Here is a 26777-nt window from a genome sequence, read left to right as displayed (position 1 = left end):
TTCATCTTCTGACAATACAAGATCCACATCTTCTTCAGTATCTTCATCATTATCATGCACCTGTTGAACAATTTTGCCAGATGGATCAAGAAGCGGTGTTTGGGAAACATCTTCTTCAATTTCAATACGGTCCCTATTTTCTTGTTCGAAAGTAGCATCTTTGGATTCTTGTTCTATTACTTTGTCAAATTTATTTTGTTTGACTTTGCAAACCGCTCTCCAATCTTTTAAATTTTGTCTTGTACTCGGATACGGAAGATAATATACCTGACATGCTTGACTTCCCAGCACCAATGGATCATATAAACGATACGAACGACCCTGATGTATTTCAACTAACTTATATTGTTTATGAATGTTTGTTCCGTGGCTATTTCCAGTAGTAGTTGGGTCATACCAATGACATTTGAACAACGTCACTCTTTTAATAGGTATCCCCGGGTATTCAACCTCTACAATTTCAAGCAATTGCCCGTAAAAATCATCTTCGTCAGGACTGTTGTCAGCAGTTTTGACGCACACTCCACTATTGTCTGCAGATTTATTTGATGCATGAAGTACTGTGTGGAATCTATATCCGTTTGTGTAACAGACATTGTAACTCCGAGCATGTTTAAGTGGTCCTTCAGCCATCTGCTTCAAAATGTCACTGTTTACTCGGTTATCGAATAATCCTTTTCTTGCTTGTCAGATAAATGAAAATAACTTTATGAATTTAATTAACGTAATTTTTACATACATAATTAAATTAAAAGATGAACAACATACTGCTGTTCTGAACGCATTTGTAAAATTCTCTTGCACAAACGCTTCAATCCTTTGACTTAACCAATTCGGTTCATGTCTTTGAATTGAACTTTTAAACTCAGATACAAATATATCCACATCTGGACAGTTCATTAGCACGTATCTATGGGCAATCTTGTAATCTCTTTCATCCAAAATATATGCTTTTCCTTTTCCATGAAATCTTATTGGATGACTAAAGATTGACAATACACCAAATACAATATTGTTGTAACTTCCATCATCATTCCTAGGAAGGTCTCTAACCCTGCATCGCACATGTGGCTCAAAATAATGGGAAACAAAATGCGATGCTTCCTCGGTTAAATAAGCGTTGCATATGGACGCTTCAGCATGAGCTTTATTTTTCACATTAAGTTTCAAATGTCTAGGGTACCTAATGAAAAAATTAGTTCACCGGTAGAATAATAAATGACCTAAATGTATAATAATTAAACAAAAATTAATTACATATGATTTATATACCTCTCAAATGGATGCATCCATCTGTATTGGACCGGTTCTGCAATCCTTGCCTCATATGCCAAATGGATAGGAAGGTGTTCCATGCTATCAAAGAATGTGGACGGAAATATAGTCTTTCCAGTTTGCAGATGATAACCGAAATATCTGCTTCCATCTTTCTCAAATCTTCCACACATAGATTTGTGGTTGTCAAACTTCTAAAATATAAGCTCAAGCAATTCTCTGAATGCAATTGGAATTAAGCGTTGCATGAAAACATGACAGTCGTGACTTTTCATACCGAACAATTGATGCTTGGCCATGTCCATATTCCTTGCCATATTGGACACATAACCATCGGGAAATCTAATACTTTTCAACCATTGAAGCAAAGCACAAATCTGGTTCATTTAATGTATAGGAAGCTTTAGGAATAGACGTACCTATATATAATCAAAACAACATGTTACATGAATTATTATTAATTCTAAATTTAAAACTATAAAGGTTTGAGAGTACACGGACCTATAGTATGCAATTCTGAATGTATACCAAGTTCACGCAAATCGTGTCTTCCCTTGATGTGATCCTTTGTTTTACTTGGCACGCACAACAAAGTGTTGAAAATGTTATCAAAAACATTCTTCTCTATGTGCATAACATTCAAATTATGTCGAATTATGTTAGTTTTCCAATATGGCAAATCTTAGAATATGCTCATCTTCTTCCATCCAACAGAGTACTTACTAATTTCCTTATTATGTTCAGGTGCATCTTCTTCATTCACTGTCAAAAATCTAAACTGGTCTAATTCATCAAGCAATTCATGTCCAGTCCGAATAATAGGTGGATCTCTTTTCTCAACAAGGCCTGATCTGAAATTTGTTCAATTTGTTCTATTTCTCCTATGGGGATGACTTCTATCTAAAAACTTTCTATAACAGTCAAACCAACACATCTTCTTGTTATGCGTAAGGTATAAGGCTTGTGAATCATCCATGCAGTAAGGGAAAGCATATCAGCCCACAGTACTCCACCCAGACATCATTGAATCAGTTGGAAAGTCATTGATCGTCCACATTAAAGTTGCTCGTAGTTGGAAATTCTCCTTTCTTGACACATCAAATGTACTTTTAGAAATATTTCAAGTGATACTTGCTATTGATAGTGACATATTTCCACACAATCTGTCACAATTGGATGCAAATATTTCAGACAAAAAAAGTATGAAATAATATATATATCTTCAATATATCAACATATCCAAATATGAGTCTAAAGATCAGAGATCAAGGAATCCAATACTTTCACATATGTGTAATGGATGGGGCCATGCACTTCTAGAAATTACAGGACCAGTAATCATCAAAATGGAAAGATGTCCATAATCTCCACAGGCCGTTCTTTGTTCTTGATCAGAGGGTTCATTTTCTACTACGTTAATGGGGAATTATTGTCTACTATACTAAAAAGTATTGATACTTTAATTGATGCTAATTCACAATATATTCATATTAATATTCATATTCTCCATGTTAAATAACATTTGGCACTTTCTTTGCATGCAAGAAAAATGTTGTCATGTTGTCTCTTAGGCTTAATTAATGGAATTCAAAAATAAATTAATTTTTACTCAATTCGTTGAAAATAAATTTAATTATTGATTATTTTTAAACAAATTTATTTATTCAATATAATTGCTAAAAATAAACTTAATCATTATTTATTCTTAATTGTTTGATCACAAAAAGTTCTGAAAATGATTATAAACAATAGATGTGTTTATATAAAAATAAACAATAAGTATATGTATTTCTAACGGAAGTAATAGACCATAATATCATATGGTCGTTTTTTTTGGTCTATAGTCATTATTTCAGAGAATTTCATCAGACAGCCTTTAAGAAAATATCATATATGCTAGAATTTTAATCGTTAGTGCGTGTTAAACGGATTGACATTTATTAGGGCTTCAATTTTTATGTGACAGCCAAAGAAAACATGAAGTTTCAGAAACTTTAGTCAAACAACCTTCATGAAATTTTCATATTTCGGTTTTTCTACTATTAGATCATGCTAACATATGGTCAACTTATTGGAGCACAAAGGGCCTTGTTATTAATTTTCAATTTAGCCTTTTGATATCATATCAATGAATCAACTTAGTTAAAAATTATTTAAATTGATTTCTTACAAATATGATATATAGTTTAAAAGAGTGTAAGAATATATAAAAAAGATTACTATAGCTTAATGGTTAGAGTAACACATTTGAAATCTAAGTTTAAGGGATTAAACTTTAATATAAACAATTACTCCCTCCATTTTTTTTCTTTTTATTTACTTTTTGCACAGTTTTTCAAAGTAATTTTGAGCCTTAATTTCTCTAAATATCATCATAAAAAATTATAAAAAAATATATAGTAAAAAAAATATACATTAAGATGAATCTAATGAGATCTCACATGGATATATTTCATCATCTATATATGTCTTAAAAAACTTAATCAAATTTCTCTCTTCAAAATAGAATATTCAAAATGGGAAGAACATTAGGAAACAGATGAAGTAATTTTTATAGACTAATAGAAATATATTATAATATCATTACTCTTTATCTGTCATAATTTCACATTCATTGTTTTTAATGTGTGTTTATATTTTTGTTATCTTAACTTTAATAGTGTTTTTTTTAGAGACTTAGTAGGCAAATATATATAGTCAAAAACACTTAGTTTTTTCAAAAATGATAATTATAGAGAAGCTTCAACTCCATTTGTTATATGTAATTTTTACAATGATTCAAGTTCATTTCAGTATATATGATCTTAAAATTTCCATAGTTTAAATAGTTTTTACTTTTTATATTATATGGTAAATAATTTACTAATATATTAACAATTTGGCCCCCAAATAAAAATCTTGTTATAATATATTTAGGATACAATATCTTCTTCGTATATTATTTGTATATATTTTACCTTAGTTATAGCATTAGTTGATTATTCTAGGATAGTCAATATGCTCTCTATATATTTAGCTTATTCTTTGCCTAATATTCAGCTGGTCATTGATGTATATATATGGCGGTCCACAACTAAAGTCAGGACAGAATACAATTCTTTACTTATAATCCTATTCTATATACTAAAATCATTAATAAAAACACACATGTCACTTTTTCTTTCACTTCTTTTGAAGTTACATTCTCATTTATCCTTTTAACACGCAATTATACAGAAAATAATGTTCATACTCTTGTTTTTTCGTAAGAATTTAAGGTGTCAATTACATGTAGACATGACACATTCATGAACAACGTAAAAGATGGGTCATAAAACGAGTAAACAGCAAGTAACAGCCATGCACTTCAAGAAAAAGCTAACCAATTCTTATTTGTCGCCACCATTTTCATTTTATCGCCACCCCTTCGAATGAAATTACGAATTTGTCTCTGGAATTTAAAACGAGAAGTCCTACCATCCATCTCTTCTCTCCTGATTGACTGTCTCACATTGTAAATTTGATTCATACTAGCATAAAAACGAGGAAAATTTCTTCTAATTGAAGACATTATAAATGCTGGTTGCATGCCAGTTGCACTTAAATATGATATGATCATATGTTGCAGGTTAAGTCAGGGTTGTGATTTTCGACCCAATTAACTAAATAGTTTAGATTTGGGCCAGAGAATTTATAACTTGATTATATATAGCTCGAACCCAAATTTGACTCAATTCGATCTATTTGACAGGCCTATTGATGACCCACCAAAGACTACGTCAAGAAATAAAGTCCAGTAAAAGTAAACGATTGGGTATCTTAGTACCACCTAGATGAAGATTGGAGACCTAATTTCAACAACACACTTTTTTTTAGATTACAATACGTGAATACCTCCAATAGCTTTTTATATGGGACCAAAAAAAACTTAATTCGTCAAAGATATACTCAAAACAACCATAATCAAAAAAGAAAATAGTCGAAAAATTAAGTTTTATTTTAGTTGGAGTAAAGGCTATCTAGGCCTGGCAAAAGTGGATCAGACCTGTTAACTCGACCTAAATCTAATTCGAAATAAGTAGGTTTGGGTTGAAACTTTTGACCTAATTAATTAAAAAGATCGATTCGACTTGATCTGTTTATTAATTGTTTTAGGTTCAAGTTAAGATTTAAACCTGAAACAAACCTGTATAACCTATCTAATGACATGAGCTAATTCCAAGTTAAATCAATAAATATAACCTAAACTAAATTTATTTAATATTTTCTATTTTTCATAGCAAATACAAAATGAACTAATAGTTTAAAATTAATGCCTAAAAATTAAATGCAGTCAGTGGTAAAAACCTTAATATGAAAAAAAAAAACTCTAAATGTGTTAAGTGGGTCGAAATCAGGTCGACCTGATCTGTTGCAGGTCGAGTCAGAGTTGTGATTTTGATCCGACTAACTAGACAAATTAGGTTTGACTCAAGAGCTTTCTAACCTGTTTATATATGACCCGAACTCTAACCCGACCCAATTTAATATGCTTGACAGGTCTAAGTTACTACTTTTTCCAAATAAAGACCTAAATTCAATTGGAAAAATTACCCTGAATAATACGAACTTTCACTGATTTCCCAATAACCAATAATAATACGAACTTTCAATTAACCATGAATAATACGAACTTTTACATGTGTTTTCCGCTGGTATACTAATTTACCTGTAACCGGATGTGCTGAGCTCTTTTTTAAATTTTTTTTCTGATAAAATTAAGGAAAAAAAAGAGCCAATTTCATCTTCACAAATCTTCAGCCAACTCAATTGAATCTCTCTGGTTCTGATTTCTGTATATTTATGTAATTATTCCCTTGAGTTTTTTTCTTCATATGTTTCTCATTTTGGTTGTATTTTCTTTTCACTCTTATGTTTTAGTTGTAGGGTTAAGGTTTTGTCATTATTGTTGTTGGTCTCACTTTCTTTGTATTTTGTTTTCACTCTTTTGATAGATTTTGTGTGTATGTGATTGTATCTTTTAAGCATGGTGATAAATTCGATTAAAAAATCTGACTTTGAGCAGGAGGAGTCAGAGTTGGATTGGAGAAAACTCGGACATGATTCTGACAATGGAATTGATTTGATTATTTTTCCACAATTGATTGAATTTGAGCCGAAGACTATAGGCCTTTGATTCTAAAAGGCTAATACAAATCCATTCTATTGATCTATTCTCGCTACAAGATCTGGAAAATCAATATGAAGATGGTGTATCTATCCTTTTTTACCTGCAAAAGATTTTTCCAGGTTTTGTATGGATTGCTTTTGATAAATTTATATCTTCTTAGGAATAGACATGAATCAATGACTTGGTGCAAACTGGAAACAAGCAATAGACATGAATCAGGTTGCTGCCTGCTTGTAATGGCTTTTGTTATACCATTTTAATGGTATTAAAATGAAAGAGCAAAGTGAGGAAATGAGGAAGATAAAGGCTGCTGATCTACTGCCTAGTATTATATCTTCAGGGTAATTTTTTCAATTCAATTCTCTTTCGCCTTTCATTTTCTTTCTCAATCTAATATAATTCCATAAACGACCATAAATCCTAACTTAGAAGACTTGTGCTTGACTTGGAGTCAACACACTCATTCAAATTATTCGAATCTTCCAACGTTACATAAATCCTCTCATCTCATCCATAACAAATAACCAGCACCCAGAGTTCCAAACTTATCCAAATACAGTTGACGAATGAGTAATGACAAACTAACTTTCCCTCTAACCTCTAACCAAAACTTTTCCCGCCATAAGCTCAGCCACTTAAGCAACCAAAACAGAGTATAGAAACTACCTATAACCAACTCTCATAATGCTTATAAACATCATTATCCTCCTAATCCTCCAACCCATTTTCGTAATTTCACAATCTCAAACCCCAGAAAAACAAATCTTGCTTAAAATCAAGCAACAATGGAGTAATCAACCTCCATTAACATCATGGAGTTCTTCCACTTCTCCTTGTCAATGGCATGGAATCATTTGTTCTGAAAACAAAACTGTTATAGGAATCTCCATGAATACCCAAAACATTTCGGGCGAAATCCCGCTTTCAATTTGTGATTTAAAAGATCTTACCTTGATTGATCTTGGAAACAATACTCTCACAGGAAATTTTCCCACTGTTTTATACAATTGTACCAAGCTTAAAAGTCTAGATCTTTCTGGAAACTTCTTTGTTGGGAACTTACCAAATGATATAAACAAGCTTTCTTCTAATCTTCAACACCTTGTTCTTGGTTCCAACAATTTCTCTGGTGATATCCCAATTTCATTATCTCAACTAAAAGGGTTAATCACTTTGCAAATGGATTCCAATTATTTCAATGGAACATTCCCAATTGAATTGGGTAACTTGGAAAATCTTGAGAGATTAGAGTTGGCTTACAACTCATTTTCTAGTATGAGTTTGCCCAAAGAATTTGGGAATCTCAAGAATTTGAAGTTTATTTGGATGACTTCTTGTAATTTGATTGGTGAAATCCCACAATATTTTGCTAATTTAACAAGATTAGAGCATATAGACTTAGCAAAAAATGATTTGGTGGGTGAAATTCCAAGTGGGTTGTTCTTGCTTAAAAACATGACTTATATGTACTTGTATACGAACATGTTATCAGGGTCACTTCCATCCTCTATCAAGGCCTTAAATTTGATAGAAATCGATCTATCCGAAAACAATCTGATCGGAACAATCCCTGAAAAGTTTGGAAATCTGTCTAAATTACAGATTTTGCATTTGCAACGGAACAATTTTCATGGGTCAATACCATCTAGTATAGGAAGGCTTCCTTCCTTGCTAAAATTAAAGTTGTTTCAAAACCGATTTTCGGGCATACTTCCTCCTGAACTCGGCCTACACTCAAAGCTCGATGGGGTAGAAGTGTCAGACAACGCGTTCACAGGCCAATTGCCGGATCAACTTTGCTTTGGTAGAAAGTTGAAGGGTGTTGTTGCATTCAATAACTATTTGAACGGATCAATCCCACCTTCTCTAGGCCAATGCAACACTTTATTGGTTGTTATGCTCTATAACAACAGTTTGTCGGGCGATATACCGAAAGGAATGTGGACTTCGAGTCGAATGATGCACATACTACTCAGCAATAACCATTTTTCAGGACAACTTCCTGAGAAATTGGCTTGGAATTTGACATCGGTGGAAATCAGCAACAACAAATTTTCAGGGAAAATTCCTATGAGTGTAAGCAATACTTGGAGGAATTTGTTGGTTTTTAAAGCTAGCGATAACTCGATCACAGGTACGGTTCCTTTAGAATTAACTAGCTTATCAAAACTTAACACACTCTGGCTTGATGGGAATCAACTCACAGGTGAGCTTCCCTCTCAAATAAACTCATGGAACAGGCTAAACAGCTTGAATCTGTCTCATAATCAGCTTTTCGGGTCAATTCCTTCTGCTCTCGGATCTTTGCCTGAGCTCGATAATCTTGATTTGTCGGATAATCAGCTTTCGGGCAAAATTCCATCCGAATTAGGTCAAAAAAAGTTCTGTTCACTCAATTTGTCAGATAATCAGCTCACCGGGAAAATCCCATATGAACTAGATAATAGTGATTACAATGCTAGTTATCTAAATACATATTTGTGCACCAATTCTGGTCTTTTACGCCTTCCCAAATGCCAAAAATTTCCCCTCAAATTTCTTCCTTTAGTCATTTTCTTAACAATTCTAGTCACTTTTACAGCTGTATACTTCATAGTATTCGTAAACATCGAAATCTGGCAAAGAAAACATAAACAACATAAAGAAACATGGGTATTAATCCCCTTCAGTAAGCTATGCTTTACAGAAGAGAAAATCTACAATAACTTAACCGAGAAAAATGTGATCGGTTATGGAGGATCCGGTAAAGTTTACCAAATACCCTTAAATGAAATGGGTGATATGGTCGCGGTTAAGAAGATTTGGAACACAAAAAAGATGAGTAGAAATTTGGAGAAAGAGTTCAATGCTGAGGTACAAACTCTGAGTACTATAAGGCATGTCAATATAGTGAACTTACTATGTTATATTTCGAGTGAAAACTCGAGATTACTAGTTTACGAGTATATGGAAAATCGAAGCTTGGATAGATGGATCCATACAAGTAAACATGGGCTTTCATCAGTGGATTATCCTGTGTTGGATTGGCCTAGTAGAAAGAAAATAGCAATGGATGCTGCTAAAGGATTATGTTACTTGCACAATGATTGTTCACCTCCTATAATACATAGGGATGTGAAATCTAGTAACATTTTGTTGGATTCTATGTTTAATGCTAAGATTGCTGATTTTGGGTTAGCTAAGATTTTGACTAAGGTAGGTGGACAGCCTAATACTACTGGCTGTCTTGCTGGATCTTTTGGTTACATTGCTCCAGGTAAATTGTATTTCCTCTGTTTCCCTTATTTTGCATAAAATGTCATTTTGGGCCATTTCATTATTTTGCTTTTTTTTTTTTTTTAAATTTTGGACATGGCCCACCACTTCTTTAATCTCATCCATACATTTAACTATCTTATAATTTCATCAACACAATTCATTTTCTTTCTTCTTTTATTATCAATATCTATTTTTTATTAATGTAAATCTCATTGGTACAAAGACAATATCAGATATACTTTTCAGCCAAGACAAAATTAATTCAGCCTTAAATTATTATTTTTCTCTTGATGTTGATCTTTGAAGCAGTATTGGTTACTCTTTGTCTCTAAAAGATTGTGACATTTTTCTTTTTAATTCAGCTCTTTTACGTTGCTATAATTTTTTAAATGGAAATTGGAAATGTCACAACCACTTTTTTTTGTCCTTAACTACATATTTTAACTTTTAATATTATTCACACAATTCAAATAGCCTTACCATTTCTTAATCTTTATGCAATATACAATTATGGCAATTTCTTTGAGACGAAGGGAGTATTAATGATATATTCCTTCTTATTCACTAGGAATATTATTGTCTCGTTTGTTTTTTATACACTTTATCAATCACTCATAATGTGCTTTGTTCTCAATCTATCTAAAGTTAAAATATAGTCAAGTGGATTTTTTTTGATTCGTTTCAATTTAAATTTGATTAATATTAATTTTTTATAATTTTTATCCAAGCACATTTGGACATATTTAATATTGAAATAGTGCTTTAGATTGAGTGAAAAACAAAACATGTAAAACAAAATAGGAGCGGTAGTAAATAATATATTTTGATGCTCCAACCATCGGTTTCAAATGTTAAAGATACTCCGTATATAGTATATAATATAATATCAAAAATCAACATGATAAAAGGTCATAAATTCAAATTTCAACGACGCCTCATTTCAAGGAAAATATTGAGCGTCAGCTACAAGGATGTTTAGTATTGCATAGCCCAAAGCCGAAAGGCTCGGGATATTAAGTATTGCAAAGAGAAATTATGGAGCTTTTAAAAAATTGATAATAAATAAAAACTAAAATGAATTGTGTAGTTGAAATTAAAAAAATTAAATTTATTAATAGGATTAGAGAAAGTGGTGGACCATTATTCAAAAATAAAAATGATGTAAAATGTGTAGGACGTATAGAAATGACAATTAATGCAGAATAAGTAGAATAAAATAAATGTGTTGTTATCAAGTGCTAAACTAAGAAATATAGACATAAAATACATAAAATGATTAGAAATTTAATTTCCTCAACTAAAAATTAATTACATAGAATTGGAAAATAACAAAAATGGAAACAAAAGTCAAATGATAGGGTTCATGTAAAAAAATTCTTACCAAAAAAATATACAATAATTTTATTTGCTTAATTACAAAAAATATTTAAAAAAAAAACAATATACTATTTTTAAGTGTTAAACTAAGAAATATCAACTAATCAACACAAAATACGAAAATTGACCAACAATGTAACTACCTAAACTAAAAACTAATGACGTAGAATTGAAAAAAAAATAGAAAAACAGGTCAAATGATCGAATTTGGGTCAATTTTCAGTCAGATTTTAAAATCTGATAAAAAAAATAACAAATTTAGGAGACAATAAACTATATATCACTTTTTACAATTGACTATGAAATATTAAACATTTAGTTAAGTTAAATGTTGTGTTTTTTTTTTCATATATTAGTTTAAGCTAATGTTTGAGGCTCCTTGATATGTTGTATACTTTAATACGTACTCTTACATGAAAGCCATTTGGTCTAAATTATGTATCTCCATATCAGGCCTTGAATATTTCACTTTATACGAGGGGTGGTTGAGATTCGAATCTATAACCTCTTATTACGCTGACTCTGATACCATATTAAAGAACCAACTCAACCAAAAACTTAAGCTAATATTTCAGGCACCAAGTTATATTATATACTCTAACAAGAAACACTGTTGTTATGTGAAAACTGTAGAGTATGTGAAAACCTACAAGGTGAATGAGAAGACTGACGTTTACAGCTTTGGAGTAATTCTGTTGGAGTTAGTGACAGGGAAAGAGCCTCATAAGGGAGATGAGTACTCAAGTCTTGCAGAGTGGTCATTCAAACATTACAATGATGGGCAACTAATTCAGGATTCTTTTGACAAGGAAATACTTGAGCCTTGCTTTTTGGATGATATGATCTATATGTTCCAACTTGGGTTAATGTGCACTAGTATAGAACCACATCATAGGCCATCAATGAAGGAGGTTTTGAGGTTGCTTGAAAAAAAGAACAATCTAGAAGATTCTAGAAGTGATAAAGAAAGGAAAGATCATGATTATTCCCCTCGTTTTGGAGGTAATGTGTTGAACATTTAGAGTATATAAACTTAGATTTGTATATACTACATACTTAGTATTTATTTTAGAGTATATAAACCTAGATTTGTATATACTACATACTACATAAACCTAGATTTGTATATACTACATACTTAGTATAGTAGTGGGACTAAATAAATATATTATAAGTCCAAATAAAAAGTCTCAAAGAATTTGATGAATCATTACTTTGATTGATAAGTTTTGTTTGATGAATCATTACTTTGATTCATAAGTTTTGTTTGATGAATCATTACTTTGATTCATAAGTTTTGTTTGATGAATCATTACTTTGATTCATAAGTTTTGTTTGATGAATCATTACTTTGATTCATAAGCTTTGCTTGGTGAAATATTACATTGATTCGTAAGCTTTACTTGGTGAAATATTACTTTGATTCATAAGCTCTGCTTGGTGAAACACTTTTGCTTCAAAAGGAGGTATGGTTTGATGCATAGCTCTATAAATAGAGATTGCATGCCAAGGGACATTCCATCCATCTCCATATCATTTCTTATTTCTCTCTTCAGAATACTCCTATTCTTATTTTTCCTTTCATGAGATAATATTGAGAGAGTGATTGACTTTCAATATCATCAAAGTTCTTAATTCACCACAATACTTGTATTTACTACTGCAATTTCCTTGTGCTAGGATTTTGTTGTGTAGATTGTATCTCATTGTGAATTTCATTTTATCATCCAAGCACCTTTGTGAGAGAAATATCACAATAGGAAAGTGCATGAACGTCTTCTAATCGTACCAAGTTTCCAAGCGACTTTTTTGAGTGTCGCAACCTTATCTTCATGGTGTCCATTTGGTGATTTACAAAACAAGAAGTTATATTACCATCCACACAAAGGAAAATACAAATCGATTTGTTTTATTTGTATTTGCTCTATATTTCTAATAATCTATTATGATATTTTCATTAGGGCAAGCATTAAGGACTCACATCAAACTTCATGAAATTGAATAAGTATTTTGATATGGAATTTTGATGATGGCAAATGAATTATTTATTATTAGGGTATCTTTAGTAAGAAGAAGTATCATGGAAAACAAGTAAGTTTTCTTGAGATTTATTAATCATAAATTATATTTGATATTTTGTGTTTAAAGTTGTGAGAAAGTATTTTACATACAATTAAAATCTTCTTTTGGATGATCATATACACGTGTTCAAATTTTAATTTGAAGTAAAGCATGTGGGTAATAGTATTTTATAAATATATGATCTAGAAAAGTGGTTATGTGTTATTTTGATGATAAAAATTTATGATGGAAATCATAAAGTGTTATTTTTCTTAATAATTAATTAAGAAAAGAGAATAGAAATCTATTCATGTGATCATCATGGTTGATAGGCAATGAAATTTTGTAGTATGGAATAAAATTACTACAATGTTAGGATTTATATATTATATATAAATTAAAATTTCCAAGTATACATTAAGTATGTGTATGTGTTTCATCGAATATTGATTGATTAGAGTATATTTATGTTCTATACTTGATGGAATTAATACTTCATGAGGCATGTTTAAAGAAAGTGATTAATTTTGTTTTATCATATTGATAATTGATGTATGTCATGTAGCATTAAAACCAAAGGTATGAAATAAAGTATCAATTTAATTGATGTAACCATATTTGTGGTTCGTTATGGTAGTTATTTGTAAATAACTACTTATAAGTAATTGATAAATTTATTGACTTTTGTCAAATATCTCAGATGATGAGACATAAATTAAGGTGACATAAAAATACTACCCCTTAATCTTAGTTATGATATAACTAGATTGACTTGGGAAATAACATAACACATTTGAGTATGCCAAAAAAAATCATTTCCCTTTTTATTTATTTATTTATTTATTTGAATAAATTTGGATAAATAAAATATATGTCACCATAAATCTAAATATGTCATATGGAAATACATATTTGTGTATATGAAATATATTAAATCTAAATTTAATGGTTCGACCATTATTATAATAATTACATTTAAATGATTATGTATAATTCAACAATATTGTAATTATAAGTAAGTGGTTGATTTATCATTACTTATGAAGATAGTTTTGAAATAAATGTTATTCTATATAAGAGAATAAATTAATTTGTATTGATTTTGTAAATTATGCTTTATGGTGATGATAGGTCGTTTTACTACCAAAAATAATTCATAATTCACCTAACTAGTATAGTTGGGAAAGTAGGGTCGAATCATTGTAGAAGGACAAATAAAGTCACAATTTGAACCAAGTTCACTATTGCTAACAATCAAATGTTGGATTTTTGTTTATCTAAGTAGAATGCAAAAACAAGAGATGAATAAAATTCAATAATTAAAAACCTAGGGCTAAAAGGATTCACTATGCATCGATCATGATTCATGAACAACAATTGGGATAGGAATGAATATAGGCGAAGGAAGATGTTGCTCTCGCAAACAAATTCGACAATCAAACAATAAAACAAGCTATTGCGATTAAGGCTTAATTGTTCAAAGAAGGAAATCGTTCACTCAAACTCGCAACTCTCGCTTATAGAGTTGAGCGAATAAAACTTGCAAATTGGCCAAACATGCAATCAATCTAAAACCCATCAATTGAATCGCCTAGACAAACCATATTTAAATCCTAAAATCAAACAAGAATCATGACCTTTTGCATAGTTTCACCAAACCCTAGAAATAAAACTACTCACTAAGCATATTAAAACTAACTAGAGATTCAACAATTAAATTCATGGAGGAAATCAAATTCAAATTTAATGGAGAAGCAAACATTCAAAAATAATAATGATAAACAAGAACAAGAGATTAGAATTGAAACTAATACCTTCAACATAATTAGAATTACAATGTTCAAGTGTTGATTAACAATCCCCCATGACAAGTAATATGAAAAATCCTTGATACCGAACCCTCAAAAACATAGAAAAAAAAAAAACTATCCTGGAAATTCCCCTCAAAAGCTATTTATATCCTCCTCTAAAGAGATCGGAGGATACGGGAAGTTACTAAAAAAATAACTGCTTGAGCCGACTTATGTGGAAACCCGGGCGGGTGCGAGGCATAACTAAATCTCAAAGATCAAAAAGTTTCTAAGTTCAGGAGTAAACCCGGCCGGGTACGCAGTAGAGCATTTTAATCTTCAATGGAAGCTTGGCCGGGTATGTGGAAACTCGCCCGGGTATGAGAGGCTCACCCGGCCGGGTATGTGGAAACCCGGCCGGGTGCGTGTGGCAACTTTTTCTTCCAAATAGCGTCTTCAAATTCTTCTAAGTATCAAGTGCAAACCCGGTCGGGTATGTGGAAACTCACCCGGGTATGAGAGGCTCACCCGGCCGAGTATGAGGAAACCCACCCGGGTATGAGACCTGGTCAGCACAAAAATGACCTTTGCGTAGCTTATGACCTTCCAACTTGCAAATCTCGCTTCAAGAGTCGATTCCTAGCATAATTAGAGCTTTGTACCTACAAAATAGATAAGAAACAAACACTCCAACCAAGCATAAAAACCAATAGAAAATTGAGCAAAATACGCGAGAAATGCTATGAAAATACAATGGGGGCATGGTAGAAAATAATATATAAAATACACACATCAAACTCCCCCGAGCCGAACCTTTGCTTGTCCTCAAGCAAACAAGACAAGGTTCTAAGAATAAAAGTATGCTTCACCCTATAAAAGCAACATCGCAAAAGACTTGTGATCACATCCTCTCAATCAAAGCATTCAAATAGTTCAATACCAATCCAAGAGTAAAATATCATACAAGCGAATTCAAGCCTTATCATTAAGGAATAACGAGAAATCAAGGAAAGAGTTCTCACGGGTGACACTCCTCTATCTGTGGTGAGTATAAAATGTACTCGATCGCTCTCCGCCCACAAATATGCAAAAGATGTGCATATGAATGAATTTTTGTAGCCTAAAATGCTAATAAGGCACCCTCCCATCTGAACAACACTCATGTGTTTAAAAGGGAAATAATATCACTCGACCTATAGAAGTCGACTCGAAATGCATCACATACTCTTAAATCTTGGCAAGATATTAAATCGAGGAAGCACATAAAACTGCATGATTGTCAAGAAGGTCTTTATTAAGCTTGTAATGGGGTTTGGGTCAAAGGTAGGATTCAATTTGAAAATATGCGAGCTGAAAGTCTATTTTGGGGGAGCATAATCTAAAAAGTAACGTAGCCTAAAGATGAGGCTAAAACAACTCCAAATAACTTCAACTCATAACTACCGAACCAACCCAACTAATGGAAAGCACCGTCATATCATCATCAAACGATAAGAGATTTACAACTTGCAAAGGCGAAAATGTACAATAAAATAAAAGATGTGAGGCAAATTTTTCCTTCTTTTTTCTTTTTTATCCGGGTATTTGGTTTTTCTCTTTTTCTTCTCTTTTCTTCCTTTTTTTTTGTTTGTTTTTTTTTTTGGAAATATCACGCACCCGGGTGGGTACTTAGACTGATGTGAACTCTCCAATCGGGTTACCTCCCGACAAGTGCTGGTTTTTAAGGTCCCGCACGACCTTCTTGTTCGACCAACTTAAGAGGAGGAAGAAGGATGAAGGTGGATAACTTCCATCGTTCCAACAACATTTTCTTCATGGTAAAGCTTTAAACGTTGTCCATTGACCTTGAAAATATCACCTTTCTCATTTTTCAATTCTACGGAGCCGAACTTATTCACATTAGTAATCAAGAAAGGACCAGACCATCTAGACTTTAGCTTTCCGGGAAAGAGCTTGAGTCGAGAATTGAACAATAACGCCTTATCTCCCTTTGCAAACTCTCTGGGGAAGATCCTCTTATCATGCCATTTCTTAGTTTTCTCCTTGTAAATACGAGCACTATCATAAGCTTTGTACTCTAACTCGACGGGAAGATGACATGATTTTCTGTACACAAGCCGGTATGGGGAAGTGCCAATAGGTGTTTTGAAAGCTGTTCTGTAGGCCCAAAGCGTGTCATCAAGCTTCATACTCCAATTTTTCCTAGACTTTGCAACCACCTTTTCCAGTATAGATTTGATCTCGCGGTTGGAAATCTCAACTTGACCGCTTGTTTGGGGATGATATGCAAGTCCAGTACGATGATAAACTCCATACTTCTTGAGAAGAGAATCTAACTTTCGTTCATGAAAATGCGAACCACCATCACTAATGAGAGCTCTGGGAACCCCAAATCTCGGAAGTATGACCTTGCTTAGAAGCCGGATGACCACTTTAGAATCATTGGTGGGAGATGCGATTGCTTCAACCCACTTAGAGACATAGTCGACAGCGACCAAAATGTAGCAATTCCCATTAGAAGATGGGAAAGGTCCCATATAATCGACACCCCAAACGTCAAAAATTTCGTCCTCAAGAATGCCAATTTGGGGCATCTCATGCCGCCTCGAAATGTTGTCGGTCCTCTGGCAAGAATCACATGACATAACAAAAGACTGAGCATCCTTGAACATCGTGGGCCAAAAGAAACCAGACTCATTCAGCTTGCGAACGGTTTTATCTGGCCCATGATGTCCCCCATAGGGTGAGCTGTGGCAGCGTTGGAGGATCCCATGGACTTCCCACTCAGGAATGCACCTGCGATAAATTCCATCTGCACACTCACGGAAAAGAAAAGGATCATCCCAAAAATAATATTTAACATCATGCAAGAACCTTTTCTTTTGTTGGTAGGACAAATCAGGAGGCAAAATGCCGCCTACCACATAGTTAGCATAATCCGCAAACCACGGACCCTGTGATGTGACTGCAAACAACTGATCATCAGGAAATGAATCATCAATAGAGGAGGAGATCTTACCATCATCATACCTGATTCTAGACAAGTGGTCTGCAACTACATTCTCCGCTCCTTTCTTATCACGAATCTCAATATCGAACTCCTGAAGTAAGAGAATCCACCTAATAAGCCTTGGTTTGGTTTCCTTCTTAGCAAGAAGGTACTTTAAAGCTGCATGGTCAGTATACACAATAACCTTGGAACCAAGAAGATATGATCTAAATTTTTCTAAGGCATAAATAACAGCTAAAAGTTCCTTCTCAATGGTGGCTTAGTTGACCTGAGCCTCATCCAAAGTCTTGCTAGCATAATAACTAGCATGCAAGACCTTGTCCTTTCTTTGACCGAGCACAACTCCAACCGCAAAATCACTTGCATCGCACATAATCTCGAATGGGAGTTCCCAATCGGAAGGACGAATGATGGGTGCGGTTATGAGAGCTTGCTTTATCCTGTTAAAAGACTCAGCACATTCCTCAGTAAAGTCAAAAGGTGCATCTTTAAGAAGAAGTTGGGTTAGTGGTTTAGCAATTTTAGAAAAATCTTGAATAAAACGGCGGTAAAACCCCGCATGGCCAAGAAAACTCCTTACCCCTTTCACATTGACTGGTGGTGGTAATTGTTCAATCACCTGTACCTTGGCTCGATCTACCTGTATGCCCTTATCAGAAATAATGTGGCCAAGAACCACACCCTCAGTCACCATAAAGTGACACTTCTCCCAATTTAAAACCAAATTACATTCTTCACATCTTTTCAAAACTTTAGTGAGATTAGCCAAACAAGATTCAAAAGAACTACCATACACACTAAAGTCATCCATAAAAACTTCCATGATAGACTCTATGAAATGAGAAAAAATGCTCATCATGCAACGTTGAAATGTAGCTGGTGCATTACATAATCCAAATGGCATTCTACGGTATGCAAAAGTACCATAAGGAAAAGTGAATGTTGTCTTCTCTTAGTCATCAGGATGAATAGGAATTTGGAAGAATCTAGAATAACCATCCAAATAACAAAAATATTTATGTCAAGCTAACCTTTCAAGCATTTGATCAATGAAGGGGAGAGGGAAATGATCCTTATGAGTAGCTAAATTTAGTCTCTTGTAATCAATGCACATGCGCCAACCAGTGACAGTTCTAGTGGGAATTAATTCATTTTTATCATTTTTAACAACAGTCATCCCACCTTTTTTTGGAACCACTTGCACAGGACTTACCCACTTAGATGCAGCAATAGGAAAAATAATGCCTGCATCAAGTAGTTTCAATACCTCACTTTTCACGACTTCTTGCATGTTAGGGTTTAAGCGCCTTTGTGGTTGAATACAAGGCTTGTGATCTTCTTCTAAATGAATCCTATGCATGCAAAAGTCGGGACTAATACTTTTCAAATCATCAGCACTATACCCAATGGCCTTCTTATGAGTTTTCAGAACATCCAAAAGTTGGGAAAGTTGGGCATCATTGAGTGTAGTGCTGACGATAACAGGGTGGAGCTCTTGCTCATCAAGAAAAACATACTTAAGATGGGAAGGGAGAGGTTTTAGTTCGGGCTTCTTTACCTCAACTTTGCATACAGGCCGAACTAACCTCTGCACTCTCCTGCTCTTGCTGTGACTAAGCTCTTCATTACAAAGAGCTTGTTCAATAGCATCAACTTCAGTCTTTCAAATGCTAGCATCACCTGTAGAAGATTCAAGACAAAGAACGGCCTCCAAAGGATCTTTCATAAGAGTTAGGGGCAAGTTATCATGACAAATCACATCAACTACATCAATAGCATAGCATTTTTCCTCAAGCATGGGACCTTTCAAAGCATTGCTCAAATTGAAAGTTACATTGTCATCCCCCACAGAAAGTGTAAGTCTACCATTTTTCACATCAATAACTGCTCCTGCCGTATGAAGGAAAGGTCTTCCTAAAATAATAGGAATTTTTCGATCTTCCTCCATATCAAGAACAACAAAATCAACAGGGATATAAAACTTACCTACCCTAACAGGGACGTCCTCTAAAATACCCAAAGGATATTTAACAGAACGGTCGGCCATTTGTAAAGTAATATTGGTAACTTTTAGATCTCCCATTTTCAGTTTAGAACAGACAGAAAAAGGCATTACACTGACACTAGCTCCTAAATCACATAAAGCTTTATCAATAAACAGTGTCCCAATGTGACAGGGGATGGAGAAACTACCAGGATCTTTCAGTTTTGGAGGGGATTTGTTTTGTAGAAAAGCACTACATTGTTCAGTAAAAGCAACTGTTTCCACCTCACTAAAAGCTCTTTTCCTAGTCAATATGTCCTTCATGAATTTAGCATAAGCAGGCACTTGTGTGATTAATTCAGTAAAAGGAACTGTTACCTGCAAATTCTTAACCACCTCCAAGAACTCACCGAACTGCCTGTCAAGTTTGTTCTTCATTTGGCGGTTGGGGAAAGGAAGTGTGATGGGAGGCACTTGCAATGCCTCTTCTTTTGCTTTCTCTTTCTCGTGCACTGCCTCAGAAGGTGCTTCATTAATAACCACTTCAGGAATGCCCACATCTTTTGAATTTGACTCTTCATCGCGAGGCATGGGTGGCTCATCATAACTCAACCCGCTCCTTGTAGTGATTGCATTGGCGGTCTCCTTGCCATGTGGTTGAGTGGGTTGGCCGGGCAATGCTCCTGCTTGTCTAGAGGAGCTAGATGCAGCTAATTGAGTGACTTGAGTTTCAAGCATTTTATTGTGAGTACCGAGTTGCTCAAGCTGTTTGGCCATTTGGTCCATCATGTTTTTCAATTCCCCCAATTCGGATTGGGGTTGTTGGTTCTGAAATTGCTGTTGTTGATGGCCTTGAGGAGGCCTTTGGAAACCGGGTGGTCCTTGATTGGGCTGAAATTGCTGATGTTGCCCATATTGTTGTTGTGGTGCTTGTAGTGGAAAGTGTTGCTGTTGAGGATTTAACACATTGTTGCTGCGATATGACAAGTTAGGATGATTCCGAATTCCAGGATAGTAGCTATTGTTGTTGAAAGGAGTGCGAGCTTGAAAAGCATTGACTTGCTCTGGCACTCCCATAGCTCCATTGGGATTAACAGAACACTACATTAGAGAATGACCATGCATACCGCAATAATCACAAGCAACTCCACCTTGGCTAGAGCTAGCCATAGCATTGACGGGCATAGATGTATTAGCATTCATGCGCATCCCATCGATTTTCGCATTCAAAGCTGAGATTTGTGATGATAGAAGGGAATAAGTTTCAACTTCATGCTTCCCCTTCCTTGGTGCTTGAGCTGCGCGCCTAGATGAGCTATTCCATTGATTTTCAACAAGAGTATCCAAGAGTGAAATAGCCTCAGAAGTTTGTTTGTTCATGAAAGAGCCGCCAACCGCACCATCTACCATCCTCTTAGTCTCATTATCAAGACTATTATAAAAAGATTGCATAAGAAATTCCTTCTCAATACCGTGATGAGGGCACATATATTGGTAATCTTTGAATCTCTCCTACGCATCATGAAAAGTCTCCCCCGCATCTTGTGAGAAACTATAGAGCTTAACTCTGTAGTCATGAGTCTTATAACTGGGATAATACTTCACTAGAAAAGCATCAGACAGTTGCGCCCAAGTAGTAATGGTGTTGGGAAGAGAGTTATACCAACGTTGAGCCTTGCCTGCCAAAGAGAAACGAAAGAGGTACAAGTAGAGCTCGTCGTCAGTCATCCCAGTAATCTTTTGTAGAGAACATGCTTGAAGGAATTTCTGCAGATGATCGACGGGTTCTTCATTGTCAAGACCATAGAACTGATTTCCCGTGATCATATACATAACATGGGATTTGATGTCAAAGTTTCCAGCATTAGTAGTCGGCATTCTAATCCCCGCGGTAACATTGCTAGCCTTGGGCTGTGTAGACTGCCTAAGAGTTCTCTCGGGAGCCTGACCTGCCATGTCAAGAGATTGAGACGCTTGTTGAGCTTGTTTACGAGCCTCCGCCCTCCTTTTCTTTGCACTTGCGTGTGTTCTACGAGCAGTTGCCTCAACCTCAGGATCAAAAAGCAAAGGTTGCTTGTTGGTACTTCTGGTCATGCACAAAAACACTAAAACAAACGTAAATACGCTCGAAGAACAGTTGTTCCTCGAGTGGGTTAGCAAAAGAAAACGCTAAATTCAAAAAGAAAAACTGTTGCCCTTCCCCGGCAACGGCGCTAAATTTTTGATAGGTCGTTTTACTACCAAAAATAATTCCTAATTCACCTAACTAGTATAGTTGGGAAAGTAGGGTCGAACCACTGTGGAAGGACAAATAAAGTCACAATTTTTACCAAGTTCACTATTGCTAACAATCAAATGTTGGATTTTTGTTTATCTAAGTAGAACGCAAAAACAAGAGATGAATAAAATTCAATAATTAAAAACCTAGGGCTAAAAGGATTCACTATGCATCGATCATGATTCATGAACAACAATTGGGATAGGAATGAATATAGGCGAAGGAAGATGTTGCTCTCGCAAACAAATTCGACAATCAAACAATAAAACAAGCTATCGCGATTAAGGCTTAATTGTTCAAAGAAGGAAATCGTTCACTCAAACTCGCAACTCTCGCTTATAGAGTTGAGCGAATAAAACTTGCAAATTGGCCAAACATGCAATCAATCTAAAACCCATCAATTGAATCGCCTAGACAAACCATATTTAAATCCTAAAATCAAACAAGAATCATGACCTGTTGCATAATTTCACCAAACCCTAGAAATAAAACTACTCACTAAGCATATTAAAACTAACTAGAGATTCAACAATTGAATTCATGGAGGAAATCAAATTCAAATTTAATGTAGAAGCAAACATTCAAAAATAATAATGATAAACAAGAACAAGAGATTGGAGTTGAAACTAATACCTTCAATATAATTAGAATTACAATGTTCAAGTGTTGATTAACAATCCCCCATGACAAGTAATATGAGAAATCCTTAATACCGAACCCTCAAAAACATAGAAAAAAAAAAACTATCCTGGAAATTCCCCTCAAAAGCTATTTATATCCTCCTCCAAAGAGATACGAGGATACGGGAAGTTACTAAAAAAATAACTGCTTGAGCCGGCTTATGTGGAAACCCGGGCGGGTGCGAGGCATAACTAAATCTCAAAGATCAAAAAGTTTCTAAGTTCAGGAGTAAACCCGGCCGGGTATGTGGAAACCCGCCCGGGTACGCAGTAGAGCATTTTAATCTTCAATGGAAGCCTGGCCGGGTATGTGGAAACCCGCCCGGGTATGAGAGGCTCACCCGGCCGGGTATGTGGAAACCCGGCCGGGTGCGTGTGGCAACTTTTTCTTCCAAATAGCGTCTTCAAATTCTTCTAAGTATCAAGTGCAAACCCAGTCGGGTATGTGGAAACCCACCCGGGTATGAAAGGCTCACCCGGCCGGGTATGAAGAAACCCACCTGGGTGTGAGACCTGGTCAGCACAAAAATGACCTTTGAGTAGCTTATGACCTTCCAACTTGCAAATCTCGCTCCAAGAGTCGATTCCTAGCATAATTAGAGCTTTGTACCTACAAAATAGATAAGAAACAAACACTCCAACCAAGCATAAAAACCAATAGAAGATTGAGCAAAATACGCGAGAAATGCTATGAAAATACAATGGGGGCATGGTAGAAAATAATATATAAAATACACACATCAGGTGATTAAAATTCTATATGTCTGATATGATGTTTATATGATCTATATGTATTTGCATTTGCTCTATTTGTCTAATATGATGTTTATATGATCTCTAGTTGTCAGAATAGTAAAAGGATAGTAGATGATGATGATCATATTGATGTTCATAATTTGTTAGAGTATAAAACATATTCTGAAGCCTTAATCATAACGTAAGTTTTTGGTGAGTGGGTTTCTTAATATAGTATCTGAGTCAATGGTTTAATGGGGTCTCAATCAAAAACTTAGGCCTAAGTTTATGGTTAAGGTCATTGGATATGTTGTATACCCTAACAGAATACTAGTGTATAATATTGTCTCCAATTCTTTTTAGCTGCCCCTTTTCTTTATTTGAGTTCTTCACCTTTATTGTTCATTTTCATTTCAAGACATACATTTTTAGGTGGTCCTCTCATTTTCTTAACATTTCTATTAATTATTAAAAATATTCAATATTGCATATGGGTCTACTATTTTAAATGGTACCCTCATTTTCTCAATATTTATGTCCAAATAAATAGGACAACTAAATTGAATTAAAGAGAGTATCTAAATATGAAATCTAGTCTTGCGTCGAATTGTTTTGGTTAGACCGTTTTCTAATTGTACATATGTACGTAAATATGTAAATACTAGTCCTAGTGTATAATATGTAGGTAAATATGTAAAAATATAGAATATATAAATATGTAACCTATGTGTGATTTAGTGATGGTCACGGAGCGGGTTACCCGGAACCGAACAGGTCTCGAATCGCTTGAAACCGTCCCGGAACCGAAACCGTTCGCGACAGGTTTTGAATCGGCTCGAACCGCGAAACCGCCGGAAAAAATCGCCTGAATTGGACCAAAAAACAGCGGGCCGATTCACCCGGACCACCTGTTCCAAAGAACCGAACCGGTAAAAAACTAGCCGTTGTGGATTTTTTGTATAAATGCTCCACACTTTCAATCATTTTCATTCACAATTCATCTCTTTTCCTACTTTCTCTCTCTACTTAATTACGCAATTATTCTCTTAATTACATAATTAGTCTTTTAATTATTTCTTAATTACATAATTAGTCTGTTAATTATTTATTTATTTCTTAATTCCATTATTATTTCAATATTATCATGTCTTCTTTTTTGAAAAAAACCTCTAAAAAAGTTGCTAAAGTGGCAAAATCTTTGGGAGGTTCTAGCTCAAAAGAAAGGCCACTTCAACTACGTCGGTATTAACAACACCTTCGGTTAGTAATTATAATTTTGATCCAAATTATCCAGAATAGTACGACCAAGAATCACACGATTATTGTAGCAGGCTCAAATTTCTTAATCTTAATCTTCCGATTAATTATTCCGAAATTTCTTTTCGAATTCCTAATCCTTTGGTTATCTAATTCAAATCACCTTTAATTTCTAAACCTTATTCCGATTTTTGTAATTTCTTCCAAATATTAAACTTAAAAATGTATATATATTCTTAAATTTCTTTATAAGCACTAAAATATTATTTTATTATTTTATACTACGAAAAGTAAAATTTTAATATTATATTTACGGTTTTATTAAAACGTTACGTTTCAATTTCGTTTCCTTAAACTAACTTTACTACTTATCATTTTAACTTTACAACTTTGATTTAATTATTTTATACCTAAAAATTAACTATATTTTTCTTATTAACTTTAAGTATAGTTTTAACTAAAATTTTCTAAGTAAACTTTCATATTTCCATAATCAAACCTTAATCATACTTTCCCATTAATCTAAAACATCTCACTAGCATAAACTAGAACAAAAATTTGATGAATCAAAATCCTTTCTACATCAATCCATAATGTTCATCACTTACACAAGCTATCACCATTTCCTTACACAAGTTAACCTTCTTCTACACTCCAAACTCTTACACATCCACTTACACACTCCAACTCTTACACATTCACTTACACACTCTAAATCACTTACACAAGTTAACCTTCTTTTTCATACAATCTTATGAACTAAAAAGTTGCCCAAAACCCATTATAAATACCCCTCCTTAGCCATGAGATCACTTGCACCCCCATCATCAAATCTTTCTACCATTCTTTCTTATATCTTCACTTCATTAACATCTTACTAACTTTATACCCTTTTTATTTGTTGAAGAATCAAATGAAGATGGAGCTTGATCTTATCACTTCTTAAGCTAATAATCATCAACTTTTGAAAAGTCAAGTATTATCTTTTGGAACTTGGATATCATTTTCTTTTGGGTAATTGAAGATCTACTTCTTTGAAGCTTGGAACATTGAAGACTTTCTCTTTTGGAGCTTATTTCCTTAAGTTCTTATTTTCCTATTATTATTCTCTTACTTGGTTTAGCACCACCTTCGGAGGAAAATGGTACACATTTTCTTAACTCTCTCGTTATGTGATATTTATTTATGGTTACTCGATAATATAAAAGCATGATCAACATGATTTTATTTTAGTCATTTAAACTTTTTATGGTAACATTAAAGTCATATCCAGTTTAGTGATATTTTCGTCAAAACAATAATACTTTTGGGACACTTGAAAAAAAAAAGTCATATATATGGAAATTTTTGATTAATATGATAGTATAAATATATATGAATTTTACTAGTTAAATAAACTTATGTGTTTAAAATGATTCCATATCATCTTGGTGTTTTGATAAATTTTAATCGGTTTATTGGTAAAATAGTCAAACAAATTTGTTAAAATGCTTAGCATTGTTTTTCTTGAAAACTCATCTCATATAGATTTCGGACCCTTAATAACTTGTTGGATTATGTTATTTTTATAGTGATGATAGATCCGTTTTACTATTTTACTGGTTATTTGATAAAATATGTTATTAAGTACTTAGAAATATTACCCTTGACTGTTATGATTATTTATGACACAATAATGACTTAGTTTAGCCTCAGGAATCTTAGTATAGCTACGAAAATTTGTTATTTAATTAATATTAATTTATTAGATACTAGTAATTTGTTTCTATTAAAAGGGTAGAATTGTCAAAAATTTGACTAGTGGAAGTTTGACTTATAAGAATGTAAACTATTTCGGTTTAGAGTCTTGTTTGATATTGCATGATATTGATTGTATGACTCTGATAGTAAGGTAACGTCGAACCATGGACCGGCATGTAAAAT

The 26777-nt window shown here is 33.8% G+C and overlaps 1 protein-coding gene and 1 non-coding gene across 2 annotated transcripts; both read left to right on the top strand.

Annotated features, from left to right (window-relative positions):
* The first annotated feature begins 5611 nt into the window (after positions 1–5611).
* LOC130804567 (receptor-like protein kinase HSL1) lies at positions 5612–14005 on the top strand. The gene is made up of 2 exons (XM_057669034.1): positions 5612–9680; positions 11693–14005. The coding sequence occupies exons 1-2, from the start codon at positions 7109–7111 to the stop codon at positions 12079–12081; spliced, it is 2961 nt and encodes a 986-aa protein (XP_057525017.1). The 5' UTR covers positions 5612–7108; the 3' UTR covers positions 12082–14005.
* A 7367-nt stretch (positions 14006–21372) lies between these two features.
* Positions 21373–21480, top strand: LOC130804919 (small nucleolar RNA R71). Its single transcript, XR_009040098.1, has one exon. It is a non-coding gene; the product is annotated as a small nucleolar RNA R71 (small nucleolar RNA).
* The last annotated feature ends 5297 nt before the right edge of the window (positions 21481–26777 follow it).

This window comes from Amaranthus tricolor, chromosome 17 (assembly GCF_026212465.1).
Source record: "Amaranthus tricolor cultivar Red isolate AtriRed21 chromosome 17, ASM2621246v1, whole genome shotgun sequence".
NCBI classification, from domain to species: domain Eukaryota; kingdom Viridiplantae; phylum Streptophyta; class Magnoliopsida; order Caryophyllales; family Amaranthaceae; genus Amaranthus; species Amaranthus tricolor.
Note: the sequence above shows the minus strand (reverse complement) of the source record. Positions and strands in the feature narration are given on the sequence as shown.